Source organism: Alosa sapidissima, chromosome 14 (genome assembly GCF_018492685.1).
Source record: "Alosa sapidissima isolate fAloSap1 chromosome 14, fAloSap1.pri, whole genome shotgun sequence".
Classification (NCBI taxonomy): Eukaryota; Metazoa; Chordata; class Actinopteri; order Clupeiformes; family Clupeidae; genus Alosa; species Alosa sapidissima.
Genome location: NC_055970.1, coordinates 5,066,875 through 5,092,903, shown reverse-complemented (window position 1 = coordinate 5,092,903; position 26,029 = coordinate 5,066,875). Strand labels below are relative to the sequence as shown.

Genomic DNA, 26,029 nt, shown 5'->3' with positions numbered 1-26,029 from the left:
GTCTTTGGGGAAGGGTATATACTTCTAATACTTCTTTTAATGTCACTTTGTTGTTCTATATCTTTGAAAGGCGATGAGACTATTTGAAACAACATTATGTTACATATTTATTTATTTGTTTGGAGTAAAGGTTATCATTTGAAAACAACACTGAATAATTCTATTTACACAAACTGAAAATGAATCAATCAATCAAGCAATCAATCCAATGCACTGGTCCCTTTGGTGCTCCTTATCTGTTGGAGTACAAAAAAAACCTTCTTGCTGATTTCCTTAAACATTGTATTATTTGGTCTGAGCCACTTGGTTTCCCATTTAAAGAGGTAAGATATTTCATGAGCATCAGAGGTTTTATAAAAACATATTGAGGGACAGATATAAGAATGGTAGAATAGTTTAGCTGTATTTTCTACATAAGGCTATAATATGTTCCTAAATAAATGAAGTTTTCGTCATACCATAATAGTTAAATGTAACAATTGAACAAACTCTTATCTTAAACACCGTAAACAATCATTGTAAAGGAACATCAATATGTATAAGCAGTGATTTATTTATTTTTTTATTATCAAAAGAGTGTAGGCTAGATGAACGCATGAAATTACATTGAGGAACAAGATCTGTACTGCATTTGTTCATGTTTAACTGTGACTTAACAGTAACAAGTAAAATGGAAGCCAAAATTCATCAAAATGAGAAGTAATGTTAAAATTCAAATCTAGGGTCAATACGTGCATTTTTGGAATGTTTGAAATTAGTGTATACCGTATATACACCTCACAGTCACTGAAGCACACTTTTATCTTTTGCTTACAAGTCTTGGTCCTACTAGCACCTGTATGTCTTTTGCTGGATCCACCACACAGCCTTGCTTTTGGTAATGTGTCAGAAGGCAATCCCAGAGCTTATTGCAGCGTAGAAGGTGACGGTTACCTGTGGATTTGAACATGGGGAAGTGACTTCACAGTATTCTAAGCTCAGAGAGGTGAATTGTTTTCTGTCTATGGCTAAGGCTTTTCTCCCTCCATAGCAAAGTTAGGTAAAAAAAACTCACCTTACGTCAACTTACTTCAAAATTCTTCAACACCAATATTAGCATTAGTAGTATTACTCATATTAGTGTGACAGTTAGGTCACTACCTGTGTGACAGTTCATTTTAGAGATAATGTTCTGTAATTATTACCCTTATCTTCCAGTAGGTGGCAAAGGGTATTGCATTTATTGATAATATCTGACTTCAGAGCTGCCGAGCCACACGTATAGCCACAGTTTTACCACAACAGATTCACCACAGCAATTTTACCATTATTCTTCAACACACGCTATCCAGTAATTGGCTTATAAACACAGTGTTTCCCCTACAATGTATTCATCAGCGGCGCAGCGCCGCTCCTGGAATTCAAGCGGCACTGCAAAAAAATTGCCTAATTAAAAAAAAAAAAATAGACGCAAGTGAACTTCAGGAACAGCTGCCGTTCGTTCAGGTTTCATGTCAACAAATAATAGTAGGCTAACGTTGAAGGCGCAGTCAGGGATTCCACAGGAGATCACTTTTGTTTGTGTTTATGTTTAAGTTTATTAGCAGATGCAATTTTGTGCAAAAAAACGTAGCCTACATTATGTTAACCAAGGAACCAAATTAAACACGTCAGCGAGATAGCTCGCCCCTACCTTCAGTAGCCTATTCCCAGATAAATCCACGCATTGTTTCGTTTTTGTTTGTGATGCAGGCAATGGTTTTAAGCCCTGTATTGCTAACATGCCTAGCTCACATGTGCATGGGCTGTGAAACTAAGGTCTAGCTAGCCTATTGGTGGGTTTAATTGAATTTGAGTAATAGGATACGCAAGCATTTACATCTGAGATAGTTTGTAATTCCCGTAGAGCTCACCAAAATTATAGATATGATACAAGACACTTATCTGCTATAATCCAAGATAGATTTTCTTCGAATTTTTGACCATTTATTTTACCAAATTACATGGGAAACCTAATTCATTTCATCCACATATTCTTATGCACCATGCACAACAACGCTAGCCTGGAAACCAGACTCTCTGACTTCGCAGTACTGTACTGTAGGGAAAATAAATCGACCGGAAGTACGTAGACAGGCCAAGGCCAGGCTACAACAACGCTACTAAGTTAGCTTAAAACCGTGAGAATCAAGCCAGCGTCACGGGCCGTCACGGCATTAAAGTGACAGGCACTCAATTCGATTTGCACAGCACCAATACAGTGTAATGGCATGAAAGAGAAGTCTATATAGTTTATACAGTGCTGTGCAAAAGTTAAGACACCCATGCTGAAATTGACAAAAGGGAGGAATAAAAAACATATTTTGCCTTTTGTCTTAATGCCTTAATTAAAAAAAAAAATAGGACATCAATTATTTTTTAATGCATCATGTATTGTAAATAAATACATTATATATAAATGTCTTAACTTATGCACAGCACTGTATATTCTAAATAGTAATAGTTTGTACAGTGGCCTACAGTGTACAGTTGTACAGTGGCTAATACTAATAATGTAAATGAAAAAGGTGAAAGAAAAACATGAATAATCCTGTTCAAGTACTGCAATAATCATGCTTGTGTTGATGGTTATGTCATAATGCCATAATTTGTAACTTAATCTGTCCATTTCTTTCACAAAATCCACCAGAAGTCACCATTTAAGGAGTCGGGGGGGGGGTGCTTCCTACGATCAACAGCACCGCTGCTGGAAAAAATTCTAGGGGAAACACTGTAAACGTAATGATTGTTCAGCCAAAAAATGATCAGATTACCTTAGTGATTGTCACTAGTGAATTCAACTTTTAATGTTTTTTCTTAGTTTTAATGGTTTATCTTACTTTGGCTCATAAATAGACTAGGACCTACCTACCACCAGGAATACGGATTGGTAGACATTGTGATTCTGTTTCAGCCTTTTTCTATTTAGCTACCTCATATTTTGCTTTGAAAAAAATAAATTGCTAGGTGTAGCCTAGGTCTATAATTACATCACATTTTCTTCACTAACAAGTGGATGTTTAGATGTTTATGTACAAATAAATAATAGTAGACAGAATAGACAACTTTATGCAAGGACTACTACAGTACATGACACCTATGTTAGCAAAAACAACAAAAACGTGGGTTCACATGCTGTCCAACTGCGCATACGTTGGACTGTAAATCTGCTGTATTATCTGTAGTATCGGCGGATCAGCAGTCAGACCTTTGATCTGCATTCTTGATCTATCTGTATGTATGTGTTAATGTCCCACACAGGAATTAAACATTTGTAGTCTCATTTACGGTAAAGTTTTAGAGAAGATGGAGGATCACCAAATCTTGGTCGCCCTAAATGATAAGCCGGATCAGGATCTGGATGCTGTAATTTGGTTTCACTTTTTTAACATTGCGAGATATGGGGTGAGGGTCTGAAATCGCCTGACTCCTCTATTTATCAAAATTATCCATAGGCTCTGGTAGCCTACTTTATGTGTTGTCCCAAAGACACAAAAGTGGAGATTATTGAATTGCTGACACATGCAACTTCAAACATACTTTTTTTGAGTCATGTCAGGTGAGGGAATGTGTTTACCTAGAATGCATAGGCCGTCCTGGGCCCGCGTGATGGCCACGTTCACCTGGTTGGGGTCTGTGATGAAGCCCATGTGCTTCCCCTCCCAGGATTTACTGTGTATGGGACGAGTCTTCAGAACTGAAGGCTCACAGGAGCGCACAGTAGAGAGGATAACATACGGCCACTCGCTCCCTACACACACACACACACACACACACACACACACACACACAGTGAGAGAGAGCAGGTATATTTTAAGTTTAAGTTTATATATACTTATTTGATCCTGTGAGGGAAATTTGGTCTCTGCATTTATCCCAATCCGTGAATTAGTGAAACACACTCGGCACACAGTGAGGTGAAGCACACACTAATCCCGGCGCAGTGAGCTGCCTGCAACAACAGCGGCGCTCGGGGAGCAGTGAGGTGTTAGGTGCCTTGCTCAAGGGCACTTCAGCCGTTCCTACTGGTCAGGGTTCGAGCCGACAACCCTCCGGTTACAAGTCTGAAGCGCTAACCAGTAGGCCACGGCTGCCCCTCTCATATTACAGTGAGGTTCTATTTTACATATAAAATGTGTGATTGTGAAAGACAAATTTTGACCTCACCTTGGCTCTTCATGATGGTACATACAGTCACATTTTCAATGTGAGAACTTTTCAGATGTGTAGTGATTTCAGACACCTGTGCATTGTATGGTGTTAGAATAGCAATACTGTCTGGTGAAATCTTTGAGTTTTTTATCAGGAGTCCAGCAATCCGGACCTATCAGTCAGGAAAAACAAAGGAAATTGTGAGAGACATATTTCATATTTAAATAGGATCACACACAGCTTCACAGAGGTACTATCTACGTACTATACCAGCCACTGTGCTGTCAAAAGTTATTGTATATTTCATGTTTTATACTAAAGGTTTGGTTCTACATACAGCTCTTTCCTGTTTGGCACCTTACCGCTTGTGCAGCTTCCTCTGGGTTAGCTTTTGAGTTTTCATTCCCAGTGGTTGTCGAGACAACCAGACTGTCCTCTGTTGCATCAACATGGCCAAACAGGATGGGAGTTGCTTTCTTCTCTTTGGTCATCAGGTAGCAGACTTGTCTTTTTGCTGCAGTCTTCAAACGACCCTCATAAAACATAGCTGACGGAAATTTACAGATGCCCTCGTGCTGATAAAGAAGTACAAAATAACACCGTTCAAATCAGTTATATACCTACATGATGTACAGTATTTGTAGTAATTTTGTTGTGATCATTTTTGAGAGCAGATGTACTAAAGTGGTAGCCTAGAACTCTAGACGCGCCCCTAGCGGCAGCAAATTACATTTGCTGCCAGGGCTAGTCTAGCAACTCTCCTTGGAGTGCCTTGGTGAAGAAAAGTTTTTTTCTTTTCAACTAATTTTGGACTAGCAACTCTCCGTTGGCTTGTGAGCTCCAGAAATCGAAACTTAATCAGGTCATTGAAATCGTGTATAGAGTCGTTTGGTGGGCTTAACATAATGATTGATGGCAGAGTTGCAACGGTTTGGCTTGAATTCCCTGCTACTTGAAAACAAATATCCTATTGCGTCCTATTGCGTGCAGGGGGAATTTGAAAGACAACTGATTATCCCGCCCCGCGGACTGAGCACTGCAAACGGTGAGTTCCCAGACCCTACATTTTAATGTGGGTCTGGCTCGCCAGGCTACTAAAGTGGTATATTTGTTGTGTGTGTGTGGTGTCATACCATTCTGTACTGTGTGTCCAGCATCAGTGCTTTATCCATGTACCGCTCAAACAAGGACCGCTTCTTACCCATCTCCTTCACTGCTGGACATTCAACAATAGGCCGTAGTTGCTTATGATCACCCAGCAGAACAATCTAGCAAAGACCTTTCATTAGCATTCTTTTGGTATACCAAGGAAAATTCACATGGTTCATTTCAGCTTTGAAAATGTGAAAATTTATGTGCATCTTCTGTTGAAGTACAGTATCTGTGGAATTTCCCTTTGGAGTTGAATTATAGACAGACCTGTTTGGGATTATGAGAAACCAGTGGAATGAAGGCCTCCGGCTCTGTTGCCATGGCACACTCGTCAATGAGAATCTGTCGGAAATCCATGACCTTAATGAAGTTTGGGTTTAAGGCAGCTGCACATGTGCATAAGATGACATCCTGGTTACGCAACTCATGCAGCTTAGCCTTTCTCAGGACGTCTTTATATCTGCTTGTGAACAAATACAATTTCAGGTAAACAAATCCAAATGATTATATGACTGGTGCTCTCTCTTATAATTAGCTCTCTCATTATCTGAAGTCAACCTTACCCCTGAATTTCATCTTCGGTGAACGATCCATCTTTAATGCTCTCCTCAAATCTGTTGATCTTTTCTGAAAATGGATTTGATTTGGAGTTTCTTATCTCATACATCAGAGAGATTGACCTGCAAATGATTCAAGGCTTCAGTGAATACATTTTCATTTAAACTGATTGAATTAAATTTAAAAACACTGCATGGGTGCTCAGGTTTCTGGTTGCTGTGTTTATTGTCCTGGTGAGCTCACTTGTCACCCTTCTCATGAGTAAATGTGAAAACGTAAGTTACGCATGTAACTATGGATCTGTGAGACCAAGGGATGACCGTCACTACGGTCTAAAAAAGGAATGATCACTTTCGTTCTGCCCATCACCGAGACCATATGTCAACAAAGTCATGCCCATGACCTCCGGAAGCAGAACGACTCGAGCTTGTAAATAGCGGAGATTGCTCCCGGTTCAGTCTCCTACCTTGAGCGCCTCAGGATGGTCCGAGCTCACTCTGACCGTCACTACGGTCTAAAAAAGGGATGACGCATACCAAAAAAGTCGCGAGGAGCTCTAAGCTAACCATTAAAACCTCGCTCGGCCACGGCCAACCGGAGCTGGGCGAGTGACGTCCACCCTATAAAACCTGGTAAAAGTGCAAGGCGTCGCCCATGAAGCCGCTGCACAGATATCGCTTGCTGGTACCCCCTTAAGGGCAGCCCAAGACGTAGCCATACTCCTGGTGGAGTGAGCCCTTGTACCCGAAGGGACTGGTATTCCCCGAGCCTGGTAGGCATGGGAAATAACCTCAACCAGCCAATGTGACCGCCGCTGTTTGGAAAGCGGTAGCCCCTGCTTCGCCGCTCCATAACAGACAAAAAGTTGAGTGTGTTCCCTCCTCAACGACTGCGTACGGCCCAGATAAGCTCTGAAAGCCCTGACTGGGCACAGAGTGAGCAACTTGTCGCGTTCTGCCTGTGGGGCAGCAGACTGCTGGAATTACGTCAGCTCCAGAACCTGGTTGATAGACTGCTGATTTAGAACCTTAGGCAGGAAGGCTGGATTAGGCCAAAGTGACACGCCAGTGCCCCCTGCCTGCCACCTCAGGCAGTCTTCGCTGACGGAGAGGGCGCACAGCTCCCTGACGCGCTTGGCCGAACAAAGCAAGTTTTAAGAGACAAAGATCGCAGATCTGCATCTAAAATGGGCTCATACAGGCCTTCAGTAAGTGACATCAAAACAGTGGGCAAATCCCAGTTTGGTGCCCGCAAAAGTGCGAACTGGACGCAACCGGCGAGCCCCTTTTGAAAACTGACCAATCAGTGGATGCCTACCCAAGGGTCTGTTATCCGCACCCTGGTGAAAGGCTGAAATGGCCGAGGCATAAACCTTCACAGTACTGACCGCCTTGCCTTGATCCAAATAGGACTGCAAGAAGCGCAAAACTTGTGGCACAGGGCAAACCGCTGGCTCAAGACCCAAGCTGGCACACCAATCCGAAAAGATCCTCCACCTGAGTGCATAGCAAGCACTAGTAGAAGGAGCCCTGGCGTTGTTCAGAGTCTCCCGCACAGACTCAGCTAGCTGTTCAATGACGGACTCTGCAGGGGCCAAACCTACAGGCGCAGGGCACCTGGATTCGGATGCCAGATCTGCCCGTCTGCTTGGGACAGAAGATCCGCCCGGCAGGGTAACTGCCATGGCTGACCCTGCAGGAGCCGGAGAAGGTCGGGGAACCAAGGCCTCGCCGGCCACCGTGGAGCAACCAGCAGAACTGTGTGTCGGCCCTCCCTGATCCTCCGCAGGACCTGAGGTACAAGAGGGGATGGAAGAAAAGCGTACAAGCCTGTTAGCCAGTCTTGTGACAGAGCATCCAGGCCCAAACTGCCTCCCTGTCCCACGAGAGAGTACCACTCTGGGCAGTGAGTCGTTTCCGCCGACGCAAACAGGTCCACTTGCGCAGTCCCATACTGAGCCCAGACCTGGCTGACCACCTCTGGGTTCAATCTCCATTCCCCCGGGAGTGGCCCGGTCCTGGAGAGAATGTCGGCCGCCCTGTTCTCCACGCTTGGAATGTGCACTGCCCTCACTGAGACAGACGTGGCCATGCCCATGACAGCAACTCCTCCGCCACCTGGAGGCACCGCCGGGACCTCGTGCCGCCTTGGTGATTGACATGATACACCGCCGAGGTGCTGTCTGACCTCACCAGAACATGTTGGCTTCGCAACCCTGGCAGGAACCTCTGCAGGGCGAGATGGATGGCCTTCAGCTCGAGGACGTTGATGTGCTCTGACGTCCAGGAGAGAGCCAAACACACCCCTCGCTGACAGCCCTTCCCAGACAGCTCCCCAGCCTGTCAGAGAAGCGTCTGTCGAGATGACTTGCCTCCCAAGGGAAGGCCCCCCAGTGGAAGCCCTTGGAGTAAGAACCTCCTGTCCCTCCAAGGACGCAGGGCTCAGATGCAAGCAGGAGACACCCGCAACTTCACATGCCTGTCGTCTCTCGGGTGGAGCTGAAAGGCATTGAACGAACACTGCAGGGGGCGTGCCTTCAGCAGGCCCAATGGCAGCACCGCAGCTGCCGCGGCCATTAAGCCCAACAGCCTCTGGACTTTGTGGGCGGTGACCAGTCTGCCCAGCCGAAAGCCTGTCAGAGCCTCGGTCAAGCTGTCTGCCCTCTGTGGAGTGAGAGACGCCGTCATGCTGACCGAGTCGAGGAGGACACCAAGGAAATCCGCCTGCTGGCGGGGCTGCAAATTGCTTTTTTTCCAGTTGACCGTGAAACCCAGGGCCTGGATATGGGTCAGAACTGCTTCGGTGTCGTGCACCACCTGCACCTGAGATGGGGCACAAATTAGCCAGTCGTCAAATTAGCCAGACGTAAACCACTCCCCTTCCTGGATGGACCGAATCACTATTCCAGTGTGTGGACCATTCTGAATGACAGCACCTTGAGGTATTGGTTCAAGGGCCTGAGGTCAAGGACCGGCCGGTAACCTCCATCTTTTTTGGGCACAATAAAATATTTGGCATAAAACCCAGATGGCCCCTTTCAGAAGCAACTCCTGGACCTCCTTGACAAGCACAGAATTTAAAAGGGGGTCTTTCACAGACGTCATCTTGACCCCTGAAAATGTAGGGGGCCGCCATCGAAACTGTAGGCGGTAACCGTGAGTCACCTTAGCCACAACCCAAGAGTCTGGCACAATCCCTACCGAGGAGGTCCTGGACAGCTGGGAAGGGCAATCGACGGGCAGCCCCGGATCCCTAGGCAGAACCGCCACCGCGGCCTGCACCTCTGCCTGTGCCCCGTTGAGGTCTTCGCTGTCCTCTGGACCAGGGAGTTGGGGCTGGGCTCTGGTCTGGTGCACGAAAGCGCCGGTCCCGCAGGGCAGCATAGTTGATACTCACCTGTGGTGTTCGGGCGGGCTGCCACCGCCCATACTTACCTGATGCTGCCCTGTGGGGAACCGGAGCCCGCCTGTGGCACACACGCTGACCAGTTTCTCTAGAAGCGCCAGCCTGTTCCACTCTGTCCAGCACCTCCTGGGAGTCTGGATGGAACACATGCCCAGGCACCACGGGGAGACCTAACAGGTCTGTCCTGATGGCATCAGGGAGAGAGGTTTGGGCAAGCCACACCTGTCTACGGCACAGCACCGCAGAGGCCATAGCACTCCCCACATCACGCGTCAGCTGGGAGTGGGCTGACAGTGCGGCATCCACCAGGGCCCTTGCATCATGGTCCTCCGGGCTCATCGTTTTTCGCAGAGCCGCCAGAGTGATAGCCAGGGCGTTGCCCATACGGGCTGCCCGTGCTGATGCGTCAAAGCAGTGAGTGATGAGACGGTCCGTCTTGGCACACTCCTTACGCGGGCAGCGTGGATTGGGAGATGCATTGGCAGGCCCCAGGGAAGTCCAGGCGGCGATGGACTGCTCGACCGGTGGCATATCCCCGAGCCCTGAGTCGGCCGGATAGGTAGCCTTTGCCAGCTGACGACAACCTGGATTTAATTGGGGGCGCTGTAGCGACTTACCCCATGCCGTCCGCAGCACCTTCGTCTAATCCTCTGCCACGGGTATACAGGGTGGTGGGCTATTGTGCGAGACGCCTTCCCAGACGCCCCCAAGGGAAGCCATGTCCGGCATAGGGGCCTGAAGACCCAGGATCTTAGAGGCACTCAACACCCGTGACATCAAGGAGCCGACAGGGACCTCCCCCGGCACCGTGGATTCATCCGTTGGCTCCACCATGGCTGAATGTAGCTCCTCCAGGAGGCCGTCCCCGCTTACGTCATCAATCGTAGAGCGAGGGGCATGGAGTGACAGCACATCCACATCACCCAGATCAACATCCGCACCATGGCTCTCAGGCCTGGATGAGGAGAGACCGTCCTGGCCAGGGGGCAGAGAAGAGGATAACGTGCCCTGGAGACCCTTCAGCCAGTCCATCCTCCTAGCCAGAGCCTGGAGAGCTGAGAGAATCTGAAGCGACTCCATGCCACTCACAGCTGGAGCCGGGCGTTTAGCAGGTCCAGGGACCTCCACCTGACCATGCCTGGAAGGGGACTCATGTTGCTGGTCCCATTTACGCTTGTGCGTATGCTTACGGCCATGCCTATGAGAGTGGGACGGTCGGTCGGGTGAGCGCCGCCTGTCCCGTCTGCCCTCACGCACGTGTCTACATGCCTGGTCAGCCCAGCGCAGCCTAAGAAGGTCACAGGCTGCGCTGCAGGGGCTGTCGACATCCACCAGGAGGTGGGCGGCCCTAAGGCAAGCGGGACACTCTCTATGCCCGTCATTGGGGGCCATCGTGGCCCTGCAGACTCTGCAGTAGTGTGCCGCCATAGCCTATCACAGAAAACACAATGCAATACAATGCAATACAATACACTTACCTTGGCCGTTCAACGCACTGGGTATGCAAGCAGCAGCCCGTAAAGAGAGATACACCAGTGGTGTAATACCAGTACACGGGTGGCCTGAAGCAGCGTGCGGACACGCTTAGCATGCTCACACTGGCCCAGCTAGCTGCGGACAGCGGCAACGGGGTATAAACAGATGTACAAAGAAGGCGGCCACCAGTGCGTGAACGCACGTGCCGACGTACACTAGTGGACAACTGGCAAAGAGACACACAGCAGCCCGCACCTCGTGCAAGACTGCACCTAGCAGGCACAAACAGCTAAACTTACCTTTTCTAGTAGCCTAGCACACAACAACAAAACTATCAAGAAGCACACAGTAACAGTAGCGCCTAAGCAGGCCCACACAGGTTCCGGCTGCCAGAGCAGTAAACAGAAATAATAACAGTGGCCCACGCTGGTGCGAGAAACGCACCCAGCAGGCTCACACCAAGCCCCACTAGCCGCGAACAGCCAGATAAGGTACACAGTAGTTAACAAAAAACAACCCCGAAACCTGGCACACACAAAAGGGAAAATAACACTGAAACGGCGGCCCGCAGCAGTGCGCGAACACAGGCAGCAGGCTCACACTAGCCCCTCCGCCGTGCGGTGTGGGGTGAACTCAGGAAAGGTGTCAACAAGTTAAACAAAGTTAAACGAAGTTTCCCGAAAAAACACAGGTTACTGCCGCATGCAGACTAACGAACACAGTCAAAAAGCAAGAAAGCAGTGAAAGTACTTACTCACATCTCACAGGTCTCAGATGAGATCAAGGTGAGAGACTGAACCGGGAGCAATCTCCGCTATTTACAAGCTCGAGTCGTTCTGCTTCCGGAGGTCATGGGCATGACTTTGTTGACATATGGTCTCGGTGATCGGCAGAACGAAGGTGATCATTCCTTTTTTAGACCGTAGTGACGGTCAGAGTGAGGTCGAAACAGATCCTTATTTCCAGATAGCAAATCAAATGTTCAAACCTGAGTTCCCCTTTGGGCTTCTCTTCCCGATGTGATTTCTTGCACAGCTTCAGTTCACTGCCAGGGTACGGAAACTCCAGCATCTCCATCTGCTCACTGTGTACCCGCATAGGTTTCAGAACCCCCTTTTTGTGCAGTTTCAGAAGCTGCTCTGCAAAGGCATATTAAAGCACATGAATTATGGCACTCTATGACAACTTCCAAACTTTTACACACAATATGGGTAGAGAGCAGAATAGGCTGAGCCATTTTTTTAACGCAAGTCTATCTATAAGGATATCCTTTACTTAAGTCTATAATAAAACACAAATTTAGGATGTGTCATCAGTTGAAACCTTGATAGTGTATCTGAATCAAATAGACTAATCCTCAAATAGACTTACACTAACCCAAAATATTGGTTCCCATAAAAAGTGATGTTGAGTTTCTATTTGTCCCATTTGGGGGGTAAGCTGAGACATCTGAAAGTTATTAGTTATTATTAGTGCTGGGCGGTATACCGGTTCACACCGTATACCGGTGTATATTTTCGTTGATATGAATTTTTAATATACCGCCATACCGGTGTATTTGATTACACAACGTTTGGAACGCTGCGCGACAGTGTTTCAGACGGGACTTTGGTGCCACTGTGTGGCATAGTGAGGGTAAACACTAACACCTGAAGTTTTTCCCCTGAAGTATGACCCTTAAGGCTTAATTTCTCCTTAGATAAGGGGTTTATTTAAGGGTGTTGCACAGAATACCTTAAATTGTTTCTTTAGTTTAGGAAAAACGTTAAGGGATACTGCATTGAAAGGGATTTACCTTCACGAAAATTCTATTGAGATTGTTCAACAGCTGTAACTAGCTGGCTAGTAGGTGATGTCGTTAGTTAGCAACCCACCGAACACAGTGAAGTTTAATGAGAGTATCATTCATCTCACTTTAAGAATATTCGCTGAAATTATCCAGGTAGCAAGTAAAGCATGTTATAGACATGCACTGAGCAATACTAGCTGGCTAGTTAGAAATTATCCTGACTGTCATCAGTGCACCAAAACGAACTTTTTTGTTAATGTTTTGCCTAGCGAACCGAACCGAAGCTCATAGCAGGCTAACAAGACATCCACATCAAGTTAACGTTAGCCTACCACTAACGTCATGTAAACCGCACAATAACAAGGCATGTTTCTGATAGGCCTATTTGACAGAGTAAGCATATTAGCAGAGAGGTTTCACTTTAAATTGTATAATTTTCAAAAAAGTATAAAGTTGCACTACTTTTTGTATTGGTTTAATAGGCTACAAGATGTTTGTGGAATTTGCACAGTAAAAGTTAGGTATTTTGACTGCAATTGTCTTTGCATTCTGATTAGATTCTTCATTAGAATCATGAGTGGCTCTTTGTAAACAGCATCATTTTCTGGGGCCATGCAAAACTGCATTACCACTAGTGTGGAGTTATTCTACATCATAACAGTAAAATAGACCATCCTTAGTCAATGTACTGCAGCAATCCCTCTCTCCCCTGTAGAAAATGCTGAACATCTGATTATGCATGGGGGAAAAAAATACCGTCATATACCGTGAAACCGTAAGAATTTAGAAAAATACCGTGATATACATTTTTGGTCATACCGCCCAGCACTAGTTATTATAGTTATCATAGTTGTAACGCCATTTACCTGTAGTTTCACTTAAGGTAAGGCCTGAGTTCTGTTAAGGTGGATCTCTCCTTACTTTTTTGTGTCAATACTTTTAACGCTTAGTTAAATCACTTCTGTAAAATATCTTTAGATACACAGCGGAGTTAGAAGATTTAGTTTATAAATAACACAATATGATTAAGCAAGGTTAGGTTTAGAAGTACTACAGTATGATTAAATAGATTTATGTTTAGAAATAGTGAAGTATGGATAAATAGCCTAAGTTTAGTTAGAAACACTACAGTATGAGTAATAATATATATATATATGTCAATTCAATGCTAAACCCCTTAGCCTGGCTTAAGGCCAGTCAACGGCAACCAATTTGAACATCACATAAGACAACCACAATGTGGGCCCACACATACACTCTGTCTTTCACACACACACACAATCCCGCACGGTATCGAGGAGTTATCGTTGCAGGCCTGTGTCGTTGCTTGTGCTCGGTAAGGCTACAAACAGACTAGCCGCTTCACTCAGCTGAGCCTGAAAACAAAAAGGGTTACGATACCTCCAAAACGTTAGCTCGCGCCGGCAATGAGGCTCCACAGACCCGAGGCAGTGACAGTTCAGCAGCGGGGGGAAAACATCCAACCAAGAGGGAGTGAGAGCGAGACGTCCAGCGTTGCCAGAGGAGGTATAAGGCACACGGTAGCCTAAACCGCTATCTGTTTTTCCTTCACCGTCGTCGAGCGAACAGCAGACACTTAACCGAACTCGTTAACTGGCTATCATAGCTTACTTAGCTTGCTAGCAACGCCACTTATCTCACACACGACTATAGCTCTTAACTTATGAGACGTTTGTCTGTACACTATTACAAAACAAACAAACTCATTACACACAGTTCCCGAATAGACAACTGGCATACCAAAACAAAATAGCTTATTTACAAAATTATCTCTCACATCTGGATCCTTTCACCTTTAGTCAGCCTGACTAAGGTTACTCCCTTATTATTATCTTATTCTTAAGTCTTATTATTTCAACGCTCGTGCACCACTCAAAAACCCGGGGACCCCTGTATGAACTGTGATTGGCTGTAATTAGAGTGCCTACAAATAAACTCTTGAAAGTTCTCAACAACTATTTAAATATTGAATGTAGTTTTACATATTTAAGATATTTATTAACTTATCTATTTATCTATTTAACTTCATATCCTAATATTTATTTTCCCTGTGGGTTACATAGTTATTAGATATTAATAAAATATCAGAAATATAAGTCCCAACAGTCAAACAGGGCCCTGACACAAAGTGGCGGGGTCTTACATTGTCAAATATACAGTTGAACATCTATTTTAAAAAATAAATAAGATAATTATAAATAATTAAATTTAAAGGACACAACCTACCAGCTACAATGTCCACCGACTTGTTGGAGGGCCCACAGTATAGGATAGCTCTCTTCTTCGGTGGACTATCAGTGTTTGAGTCTGTCTCAGAATTTGATGTAAACATGTCATCTTGTTGGTTCCTCTGGAAAAATTGATGAACAATGTGGACTCCAACCACTGTTTTTCCAGTCCCTGTGGATTTCAACCAAGTATAAACACAGATATACTTGTGGTTGGTTGAAGTTGGAAAGTACATCCCTTTCATAACAGAAATAGATCAACTATAGTATTTACCAATGTAGATCGACCGTTTATTTTGCTAATATAATTTTGCAATGGGTCTGCCAGGGAACTACAGTGGCAAGAAAAAGTATGTGAACCCATTCAAATGTTGACTAAAAAGAGATATTTTGGAAATTTACCTTAATACCTTAATTAAAAAAGTTATTTCCAGTTATTTCATGGATTCAGGATACTATGCATCCTGATAAAGTTCCCTTGGCCTTTGGAATTAAAATAGCCCCTATGATCACATACCCTTCTCCAGACCTACTGTAGAGACTGACTTGGTTTCATTTCAGTTAACCTATTAGCTGGTTTGATTAGCATTGATTTGCATTTAATTCCAAAGGCCAAGGGAACTTTATCAGGATGCATAGTATCCTGGATCCATGAAATAACTGGTCTTTAAAAATAAAAATCTGTCTGCCTCTATGGGAATTTAACATAGGGGTATGTATAGTTATGAGCACCTGTATTTTAAAGAAAAATATTTATTTATGTATTTATTTATTTATGATGCATTATTCATTCACAAAGAAAATTGGTGTCTTTAAATGTTGTTTTTTTTCCTCATTTTGTTAATTAAGGCATTAAGATCATTTTCCAAATTTTTAGTCAACTTTAGTATGGGTTCACATACTTTTTCTTGCCACTGTAGTTCCCTGGTTTAACTGGCATGCAACCACATGTTGATATTTATGTGGGTGTACAGATGATGCACCTGCATCTTTGTACCTGGAGGGCCTTGGATAAGTGTGAATGGTCTCTGCAGAGCCTCCTTTACTGCATTCATTTGACTGGGGTTCAGAGAGGGCAAGCCCAGTTTTTGACCTTCGGCAGCAAGTGCCATGCTACTTTTAGCTGCCACTTGTATGACTGCAGAAAACCACAACAAACACAAACTGAGATTTGACACCCATGATGGAACATTTGAGCATTGGCCATCTGACTGGCATTGAGCATCTCTTCCATTTAATTTCTATGTGGTTAGTTGCATTGACAATTTGAATTTAAATAGGACATAAGACATTGACACAAAAGACAAAAGATGCTGGACGGAGCGGCGTAGTCGCCAGCATACCCGCAACACCAAGACATAAACAAACAAATTTAACTTGACTTCAGTCTTTCATGGGGTAATTATATACACAAGCCTATTAGATTACCATACAATAACCCTCAATTTACTTACTGTTACTGGAGTGGATTAATGAATCACCAACAGCAATACTTTGTACCAGATGATTGGCACATTTCAAGTTGGCAACGGCATTTTCTTGAAGTCTGCAATCACATCACAGTAAAATTGCTGTAAAGCTCACACTCACCTATCAATGGTGATTTTGGAAATACAAAAATTTCACTATACTGTACATCAAAGGCAAAACCCACTTTATGGGATTACTTACACATAAGGGATTTTTTTGGGAATAACCTCCACTGTGAATTTTGTATTTTTGTGAAAGACCTGTGGTGGGGTATAATTCATAGAGTGATGATTGATGTAAAAATTTACTTGGACATGAGTTGGCTTTGGATCATCTCTCTCTTTCTTTTTCTTCTTTTTTGGTCTAGAGGCCACACCGTGAGCTACCCATGTGAAAGGCAGTGGATCTTGCAGAGAAAATTCCACAAATTGCTCACTCTTGCCCCCTTCACGATCTGCCTCTGCATCTTGGTTCCGGAGTCGGATGCACAGGAAACAGTCTGTAAGATCAAACTCTATGGCCCACAGTTTTTTCTTGGTCTCCGAGATACGAAAATACCCCTTCAAGTCATTCTGTTCCGCTGATGTCCATGTTAATTCCACACCCTCCAGTATGACACTGTTGTTCTCCTCTAAGGCATTGTGAGCAGTATCCATTTTGCAAAGAGGTGTCCATATCTTCTGGTACTCCTTGTAGTCTTCATATACTGACTTTGATGGATAAAGCGCCAATTTTGAGAAGCATGTGGTGGGTCTTTTTGAGTGCTCCAAACAGACCTCAAACTCTGGGCTGAGGTTTATCAGGTGTACTTCAGGAGTTCGACCTGGGCCCATTCCAATTTGTACTGGAAGGACCTTCCCCAACCTGAGTTCCAGAGAGAGCTTTTTGAAGTGGTGTTCATCTGTTTCAGCATTCATTCTCTCATTTTCACCAGCCTTTGAATCTGCCCTTATGGTGTCCAGACATTGTTCAGCTTCATCCCAATTCTGATTTTGCACAGCACTCATCATCTTTTGCCAGGTATCCACAGCAGTGCAAGTGGTGTATTTGCTGCCCAGTGTCTTGACTGGATTCTTTTCTGTATTTGTGAAGGAGTACACTCTTCTCTTCCAGTGTAGTGTCATGGTATTTTGCTCCTTGTTGTACTCTGGCTGATCCACTACTTTTAAATGTCTGTACAGGATGGACAGATCCCCTAATGTTGAAGTAAGAGGAAAAGAGAACCAGAAATTATGGCCACCTTTGTGCAGTGTATGGACAAAAGCCATATGTACAGCACACTGTTTGTTTAGTTGAGTTAGCATTTTCACATGTAGGGTGTAGTCTGAAGCCTGGTCAAAATCATGTAGAGCACAGAACTGGTCAATCTCAGCCTGTGTATAGCCCGTATCTCGAATCTCTCCACAAAGAACACAGTGCAAAAGCCTCTGCAGGATGATGTCAACATATCGCCTCATGGGGTCAGAGGCCCTGGTGTAGGAATCTAGTTGCAGGTCAAAGTGGCCCATTCTAGACTTCGGAGTGGAACAAGATCGCAGAATCTCAGCCTGGCTAAGCAGTTCTCTGAATTCTCTCTCCACAGAGATCAGAGTTGGGTGGATATGATCAGAGGCCATAAGTTTCAGTAGAGTGAATTGGTCTCTGTTCCTTATTGCTTCTTCCAGTTTCTTTACAACACCATTAAAGACCTCAAACTCCTGTGGAAGCAATGGTTGGTTGTTGGTGTCAAAGTTTGCAATGTTAGTATTATCCAATTCCTCTTGGTCACTTTCATAACTATGACTGTTCTCATCATTCTCTTCCTGGTGGTCACTCTCAACACTCTCCACCTCTTTACTTTCACCTTCATCTTCTCCAGAGTCCTCCTCCTCATCGTCCCTGCTATCTTCTGATCCTTCCAGATTGCCTATATTCAACTCATGGTCCGATTCCTCTGTAACAATGAGTTGAGACAGGAAAGGAGAGAGGGGTATTAAAGTCTGATATTTCTTACTAAAGATGAGTAGAGGCTCAGGGTCAGGTGGACCGTGGCACCTCAGTGGGGTGAGGTCTCGAGTCAGTGGAGAAGAGGTGAGATAGTTAGCAACCTCGCTGTTGTACATGTTCATCAGTTCCTCCACCATACAGTGTGATCTGTCTCTGTCACATTGTACTCGACTCACTCCTCCAGCAAGCCTTGACACTCTGTGCATCTCAGAAAAGCGATAAGCTACAACCACACAGTGCTCAACAGATGAGAATTGAAGAGGCTCAGGTGCCCTGGAAAGGTGGTTCTGGATGTATTTTTCTGCATCTTGGTATGAAAGCTGATAACCTGATTGTATCCTGGACAGAGCAAAATCACTTGAGACTATTTCATGTGTTTGCTTACTTACAGACACCAGCAGGGAAATGGCATTCCGTTTCTTTCCCTGAAGCAAACTTAAGTGATTAAAGCTAAGATCTCTGTCAAACATGTGAGATGTTTTATCTTCTCCATAAAATGTCTCTCCTCGATCTCTTGCAAATTTATCAGCTTCACTGCCCTTTGGAACACAGCTGGCCACATCTGTTATGTGAACTGCAATCTGAAAGGTTTCTCCCAGGTCAGTCACACTAATGGCATCATCCAGGTCCTCAGCTCCAGGGGAATCTATGGTGAAGGTAAGGCAATCACAGAAATCCTTCCTCTCAGTGGTGTCAGATTTGGTGTGCCTTGGTTTTAAGGATGGAGGCTTGCCTCCAAGGCCATACTCAATGTCCAGTGCATTATTCAGCTCCTCGCTCTCTGGTGGTAAGACTTTGGTAACTTCTCCAAGTGGATAAAAACATTTACTTTTCCATTTCAGAACTTTCACAAGAAAGAGATCATTTGGATTTGTGTCCGCAAGCTTCGTTTGAACCCGTCCTCTGTTCTTTACAGTGTTGGGTCTTTTTAACTGTGGTATATATATCCTTGTCATCATAGGTTTTCTGATTGGGGTCATCAAGCTTGGATCACCCTCGACCATCTTGCAGATGAAGAAGGGGAAAGACTTTCTCTCCATTACTCCTTCCACCCTTCCAGTTCTTATATCTCCCTCTCTACTTAATATCTCCACACACACGGTTTCCCCAGAGAAGGATCTGCAGAGATGATCACGGCCATTGATTCTAATGGGCAGAGTTGGCTCATCAAAAGGAATGGCATGTCCTTTATCATGTCGTTCTATGACCAACTTACAGCGTTTGTAATCATGAGGTTTTGTTGTCAGGAGTTTTTGCATATCTCCTTGGCGGACATCCTCATCCTCATCAGAGGAAGCATCACATGTGCTTGGTCTTAACCGCTCCATGTTCAGAGTTTCTGAAAGAATAGAAGCATAGGTACAATTACACACACACACACACACACACACACACTTATACATATTATAACAAGGATAAAGTCAGAGGCCTAGATGTACTGAGAATTACTGCCAAATTACTGCCTCTTTCTGACACTTTTTGCACCTTAGAACATGGCATCGTATGTACAAAACTGATCGCATGTGGATCAAATCGCATTTTGCGTGTCACTGGAGTGTAGAATGGCTATCTGTGCTTTTCTTACTGATGCATATGCATTTATGGTAGGGCATTTATGGGAGTATCACGCAAACACAGGGGAGGAGAAGTGTTAATAGAAGTGTCGGTATTAGCACTTTCTTTGTACAGCCCAGCCCAAGAAACTTTCTAATGAGAAGAAACAGCAATCAAAAAATCCTCCATAGAAAGGCATGAGTTTAGTTCGTAACGCTGATATGGCAGTTGTCTACACATATCCCGCCCCTTTACGCAGGGATGTAGTGGAGGCTAAACGCAAGTAAACATAGTTTATCCACCTCTCAAAAAAGTTTTTTTTACCAATTGCAACTTTTGATTTTCAAAAATCTTATCCACATTCACAATATGTACACTCATCAACACTCTATAACAATACCAGTGTTATTAAATGGATCCTAAACACTGGACAATAACCTCCACCATCATCAAACATGTTCTGAATGCCTTTTTAAAAAAATCGGATACAGCATGGCACAGCCCACCTCACCGAGATCACAGAATTCATAGTTTACCCAACTCTTATTTTACCACTATATCTCTGCTTCTGTGGCCAAGTCGACATGTGACATTGTGCCAATTACGTGATGTGTTGTGAATATATTGTACCAAACAATTGTTGTCATCTCGCCCCCTGAGTGAGGTTGGTGTTTTGAAGACTTGGGCACACGCAGTTCTGCTCGAAATAGATGCCCGATAAGTGCCCAAAATGCGTTGCAATATGGCCGCCGAGAGACAGGACTTGCCTAAAAGAACTTTGATAAAGTGCCTTAAAGGAGATATAGATCTCTCTTTCTGGAGATCACCAAGTACTGTCGTTCCGAAAAAAATCGGTGCTACTGAGTTCGAGTTACTGCAGCCAATAGCTAGAGCAACCAGGCAGCTACAGTGCTGCACTCTGGGAGCATTTTTAAAATTGTGCCCCCACCGTACTCAGAGACAGTACTTGGTGACCTCGGGAAACAGAGATCTGTGTGAAAATTTGTTAATTGTGATGCAATAGTTTTACAATGTGAAGGCAATAGAACTGACTGTATGCCTTTAAAGTAATGTAACGATTTGATAGCGACACACAGTTGTCCATTCAAAAGGTTTATTAGCTGAGAACGAGAGCACACAGACCAAGACCAAGACACATCAAGATACAGAACACAATACACACGGAGCAGGTCAAACAGACACACACACTACACATACAGGGGAGGACGCAACCCCCCACACAAAAAGGATCACACACGAGGTTGAACTAAAAGGGAAACATGTTACAATAAAGACGCTAACATTACACTCAAAACTAAGGAGATATAAAGACATAAACCCCCCAAATGTTCGCTCTCGTATCCCAGGATGCCCTGCGCGGGAGAACGCTAGCACTGTCTTTTGCGCCGACGTTACAGTAACATGCCACCGTTTCATGAAATTGGGTTATTCACCGACTCCCCTAGAGTTAGATAAGTGAGCAAAAATATTTTTGTCTCCGTGCATGCATTGTCTTAGTCCGGCAGCGCCCAGTAGTGAATCTCTCGTTGCCAGATAGCATGTCGTGAGTAAAAGTGAACCAACAAAAAAAAAATCTCTAATTACTTCTTGTGGTCTCCGTATTAACAATGAATGGGTGCAGAAATTTCACGCAACACATGAGTACCTTGTCTCACTCGCCACAGTACGGACAATATCTGCGCTCTCGTTGTGAATACGGAGGCCAAGGCGTAATTTTTTTTGCTTACTTATCTAACTCTAGGAGAGACAGTGAAAAACCCAATGCCATAAACGGTGTCATGTTCCTTTAAAAATGTAAATTATATTTGAATGCAAAGATTTTCAGACATCTCCAGTGATTTCGTATTTGCACACATAAATGTAACTGATGTACACATGAAGTTCACAAAACTAAGATATTATATGAAGGTATATTTGCTCTCTAAAAGCATATCTAACCAAGAGGTAAACTGTAAGGGGTACTAATTCAGCAAAGATAATTTGCATCTTATTCAGTAGGCTAGAAGTTATACATAACAAAGTAATGACCACCACATATCCAACTCAAGAACTGTGCATGCAAAGTAAACAGATAGTACATTAACAAAAAACACCAGAGAACACACTGGATTTGAATTCTTGATCAGTCTAATCTGTCTGGAAAACTTTCCTGAAATGTTTGCCTATTTTATATCTCATAATTGTAGAGCTGTATCTATGTATGTTTAATTGTTCAGTCAGGACTTGGTCCAGATGGTTGATTGCTATTTGTAATGCATAATGTTTCATTTGGCAGTATGGCTCTGTTCTGGGAGCCCCCTGCAAGATAAACCCTCAGAACAGACCAAACATCAATGTCAATGCCAGCACCTCAATAAAATATATATGAATTAAACAAAAACACAATGTGCTCTTAACCAATGAATACAGCTACAGTCCAACCTTTCAATACACCAGCAGTTTCAATCAACAATGGCACTCCACTTTCATTGATGACACGTTTTAGTTTGGGTTAATAACTGACCTTAAACCACACACCTACCTGTGTAAGACACTCCTAAGGGAGTGTCAAAAGACATCTGTGTGTGACATTTCATCGCATGACTGATTGTCAGAGTACAAAGTATGCCATCAATACACGTTGGTTTGTCATTTCAATTTGTAAGTCACACATTATGGTGTGGCAGGCTACAGCAGCCTAAAAAGGGCGCCCTGAATGATGTCCACCAATGTAAGAGGGAGTAATCAGCTGGGTAGTCAGCTGAGCAGTTAGCCAAGTTGCTGGGCGTGACTCCGTGGCCTGCATGAACTAACGCTACAGTATGCTTCATTTTTGCCATATTGGTTCTCTAGTTTCATCTTATTAATGTGTGATTTGTGCCGGTCGACGCCAACCTCAATCACAATCAGTGTTACCACACTCAGTTCTGCTCTGACTGTACAATGATATACAGTATACAATGTTGTTTAAGAAACTGTTATTAAACAGCATCAAGCTATTTTCCTACAGTGACACACAGAAACTATGAGCCAGAGGTGGGACCAAGTCACTGTTTGGCATGTCACAAGTAAGTCCCAAGTCTTAGCACTCAAGTCCAAGTCAAGTCCCAAGTAAATACAGAGAAGGGCAAGTCGAGTCCAAGTCTCATCAAAGCCAAGTCGAGTCCAAGTCCAAGTCCCAATCTTTTTCAAGTCCTGAACAAGTCATCAGGTACTCTTCACTTAATAATGGCATTATTAGACTATCGATCATAAATTTAAATCTAATCCACAGAATTTTTTTTTATAAATACAGATTAAAATATGTTCAATGTTTCGGTCTTGAAATCTTTTACGATATATGCATGCGCATACAATATACACATGTGCATACCTGAGTAATCTGTACAAAACGGATAGCTACATGACAAATACAAATATTGTTTTTCCAAATTTCGGAGCCCACTGTAAGGATGAGTAATAATTTGACTGATGGCATTTCACTGCGCTAGGCCACAGATTTGCCTGCAAACAATTTATTAGGCTGTCTGCCAGTGGCGACTCATAAGGGAAGCCAAGGTCAACACTTTTATATTATTTAAAAGATAATAATGACACAGTAATTTTGTTTCAAAGTATTCATTTCTTAAGAAATACTACACATGTGATGCCGTTTATCTCATTTGTAAATGGTGCACTGTCACTTTAAGCCCATTGTGTGCCACTGTCCACACATTCTCATAATGATCTTTTTTACCAGCTCCATTCCTATGGCTAGTCCACAAACTCAAACATTGTTTGTGCCACATGAATAGCACAATATTAACAATGATAAGCATTATATTAAGTTGGCACAAACAGCTTTCATTCCTTTGGAAATAGATGCATGTATGACATGATGCTTGCTTGACATTTTCTGTTTGCAATTAAATGTGAATTATGAGCCTGGTAGCCAGTAGCCACCTAGCTAGCTGAGTGGAATGCGTTTCAATCGGCATATCAATGTGCTTCATGTAAACAAATTATTGAATAGGCCTACTTCAAGACTCACCATTTCCATTAAACAAAGGCAAAGACAACTCTTCATATTCTTGTCCACTTTCCAAATCACAGTGAGTGCAGCCTATGTCATAGTGACCTGGATCTCATAGTTTATAACAGTAGTGAGAACCGGATAAATCCGCAATTTCCCCTAATCTCGTATTTGTTGCCTTCATGATTTCCTTTTATACGTTTCTTATATTTAAAAGAAAATATCAATCATCATCAACAATGACAAGCCAGCTGGAACCTGCCACTCGTTTTCTCTCCCTCTCGTGCGTGCTTAGATGGGGTTCTCAATTAAATGGAGTAGGCTAGCATAAGTTCAAGTTGGATCTTAATGGAGAGGACTCGAAAAAGTATCATCTTTATGTAACATGCTGTTGGTGCATTTTGACATTGTAAACGTTCTCTAACAAGAGTGCAAATCAGTTTGCAGTAAAGCTACTAGTTATTAGCTAAATGTTGGTCGTTTCTCTGTCTCTTGGTGCCCTACACACAGTGCGTAACGCATGTGGGGGTAGCGGCAGCACTGAGCTCTGGACTGGCCGCTTGTCTCCGCTATTTTTTTTTTTTTTTAGACGCGGAGGGAAAGCATCTCTGGGGTGACTGGTCCACGATCAGGAAATTTAGTTTTTGACTCGAGACATGTCAAGTCGTCACAAGTCAAAGAGGCAAAGTCCGAGTCAAGTCTCGAGTGAATAGTATTCAAGTCCAAGTCGAGTCGCAAGTCATGCCGAATTTTATCAAGTCAAGTCTGAAGTCATTAAAATCATGACTCGAGTCTGACTCGAGTCCAAGTCATGTGACTCGAGTCCACATCTGCTATGAGCCCATGCAGGGTTGCTAAGCAACAGAAACAACAGGACTGACTGGTTCTTGTCAGTTCAGATGAAATGAAACAGAACCTCAGTTATTTACAAATCGATCTGTATGGTCGGATTAATTTTTCAATGCCTTAGTGAAACTTGATTCTTGTCAGTTTTATCTGTTCTTATAAACTGACCTAGAGACCTGTAGTGTTTGAATGATACCAGTAAAGTGACCATTTAGGAATATATGATGATACTACAAGATCACATTAGAGGTCATATTTACTACAATGTCAACAGGACAAGAGGACATGTACAGTACTGGTAAAGTAGTGTGGATGGTAAGAATGTCAGAAAATACATGCCGTGGAGTCACATACCTTTCAAGCGATGACCGGCAAACAGTGGGAGATGAATGAACAAACACAAATGAAGGTTGGAATAATCAGCCTTTTCATTGGAGTATTCATTGCTCAAATGTTCCAGTGCATGGAAACGCTGACAGACTAATCTCTGTAGAGCATCTCTCAGGAGAAAGAATCTGCTCTTAACCAATGAACACGGCTACAGTCCAGCCTTTAAATACACCTGGTTAGCAGTTTCAATCAACAATGGCACTCCACCTTCACTGATGACATATTTTATTTTGGGTTAATAACTGACCTTAAACCACACACCTATGCACCTATGAAAGACACTCCTACTGTAAGGGAGTGACAAAAGACATATCTGTGTGTGACATTACGTCACATGACTGATTGTCAGAGTACAAAGTATGCCATCAATACACGTTGGTTTGTCATTTTAATTTTTAAGTCACATATTATGTTATTGTTCAAGGTGCTGGTACTTTTATTTGTCCCATCAATTTGCCTTATAGGCCCACTGAAAATTTCTAAAGTTTCATAAAGAAAAATAGTGTCACAGGTCATTATAACAGAATGGATATTACAGTAGGCTAGGATCAAAGTTGTTTTTATGACCCATGTATCCATTAAACCCTACCTTCACATGTGAACTGACAGAGCACTGGTCCAGTGTGATCTGTTTCTTAGGAAATGAAACTATTCATTTGATTAATTTAGGATTCTGTGACTGTTTTATCTTGGTTTTATCCATTTTATACTCAATTTGCACTATCATCATATAGAAGGTGTTATTATGGTTTGTCATTATTATTTTTGTATAATTTATATAATTGTATAAACTCCAGTGTATTGTAATTTAGAAGGTTAAACACGTGTTTCATGCTATGTATTTCAGCTAGTTAGTATTGGTGTACTCATCATGATTTCTTTGGTATGCTGCACACCCACTCTATATTCTTCTCTGGGAGGTGGCAGAAGCAACTTCATCCCAAATGCAGATAATCATCACACACACACACT

The 26,029-nt window shown here is 43.5% G+C and overlaps 1 protein-coding gene across 1 annotated transcript; it reads right to left on the bottom strand.

Moving 5' to 3' along the window:
* Positions 1–94: 94 nt before the first annotated feature.
* On the bottom strand, positions 95–25,345 carry LOC121681765 (helicase with zinc finger domain 2-like). Its single transcript, XM_042061686.1, has 14 exons — positions 25,022–25,345; positions 16,471–19,594; positions 16,254–16,345; positions 15,797–15,937; positions 14,798–14,971; positions 11,750–11,900; positions 5,886–6,002; positions 5,590–5,782; positions 5,304–5,438; positions 4,533–4,745; positions 4,186–4,342; positions 3,596–3,769; positions 836–933; positions 95–236 (listed from the first exon to the last, which is right to left on the bottom strand). The coding sequence occupies exons 2-14, from the start codon at positions 19,581–19,583 to the stop codon at positions 201–203; spliced, it is 4,794 nt and encodes a 1,597-aa protein (XP_041917620.1). The 5' UTR covers positions 19,584–19,594; positions 25,022–25,345; the 3' UTR covers positions 95–200.
* Positions 25,346–26,029: the final 684 nt, after the last annotated feature.

What these genes read in the sequence shown, in the direction of transcription:
- LOC121681765 (XM_042061686.1), bottom strand. Translation starts at nt 19,583, where the DNA reads ATGGAGCGGTTAAGACCAAGCACATGTGATGCTTCCTCTGATGAGGAT. An exon ending in ACCGAAGATGAAATTCAGGG is followed by an intron (nt 5,783 to 5,885) that starts GTAAGGTTGACT and finishes GTTCACAAGCAG; the next exon opens with ATATAAAGACGTCCTGAGAA. An exon ending in ATCCAGCAAAAGACATACAG is followed by an intron (nt 237 to 835) that starts GTGCTAGTAGGA and finishes GTACTCCAACAG; the next exon opens with ATAAGGAGCACCAAAGGGAC.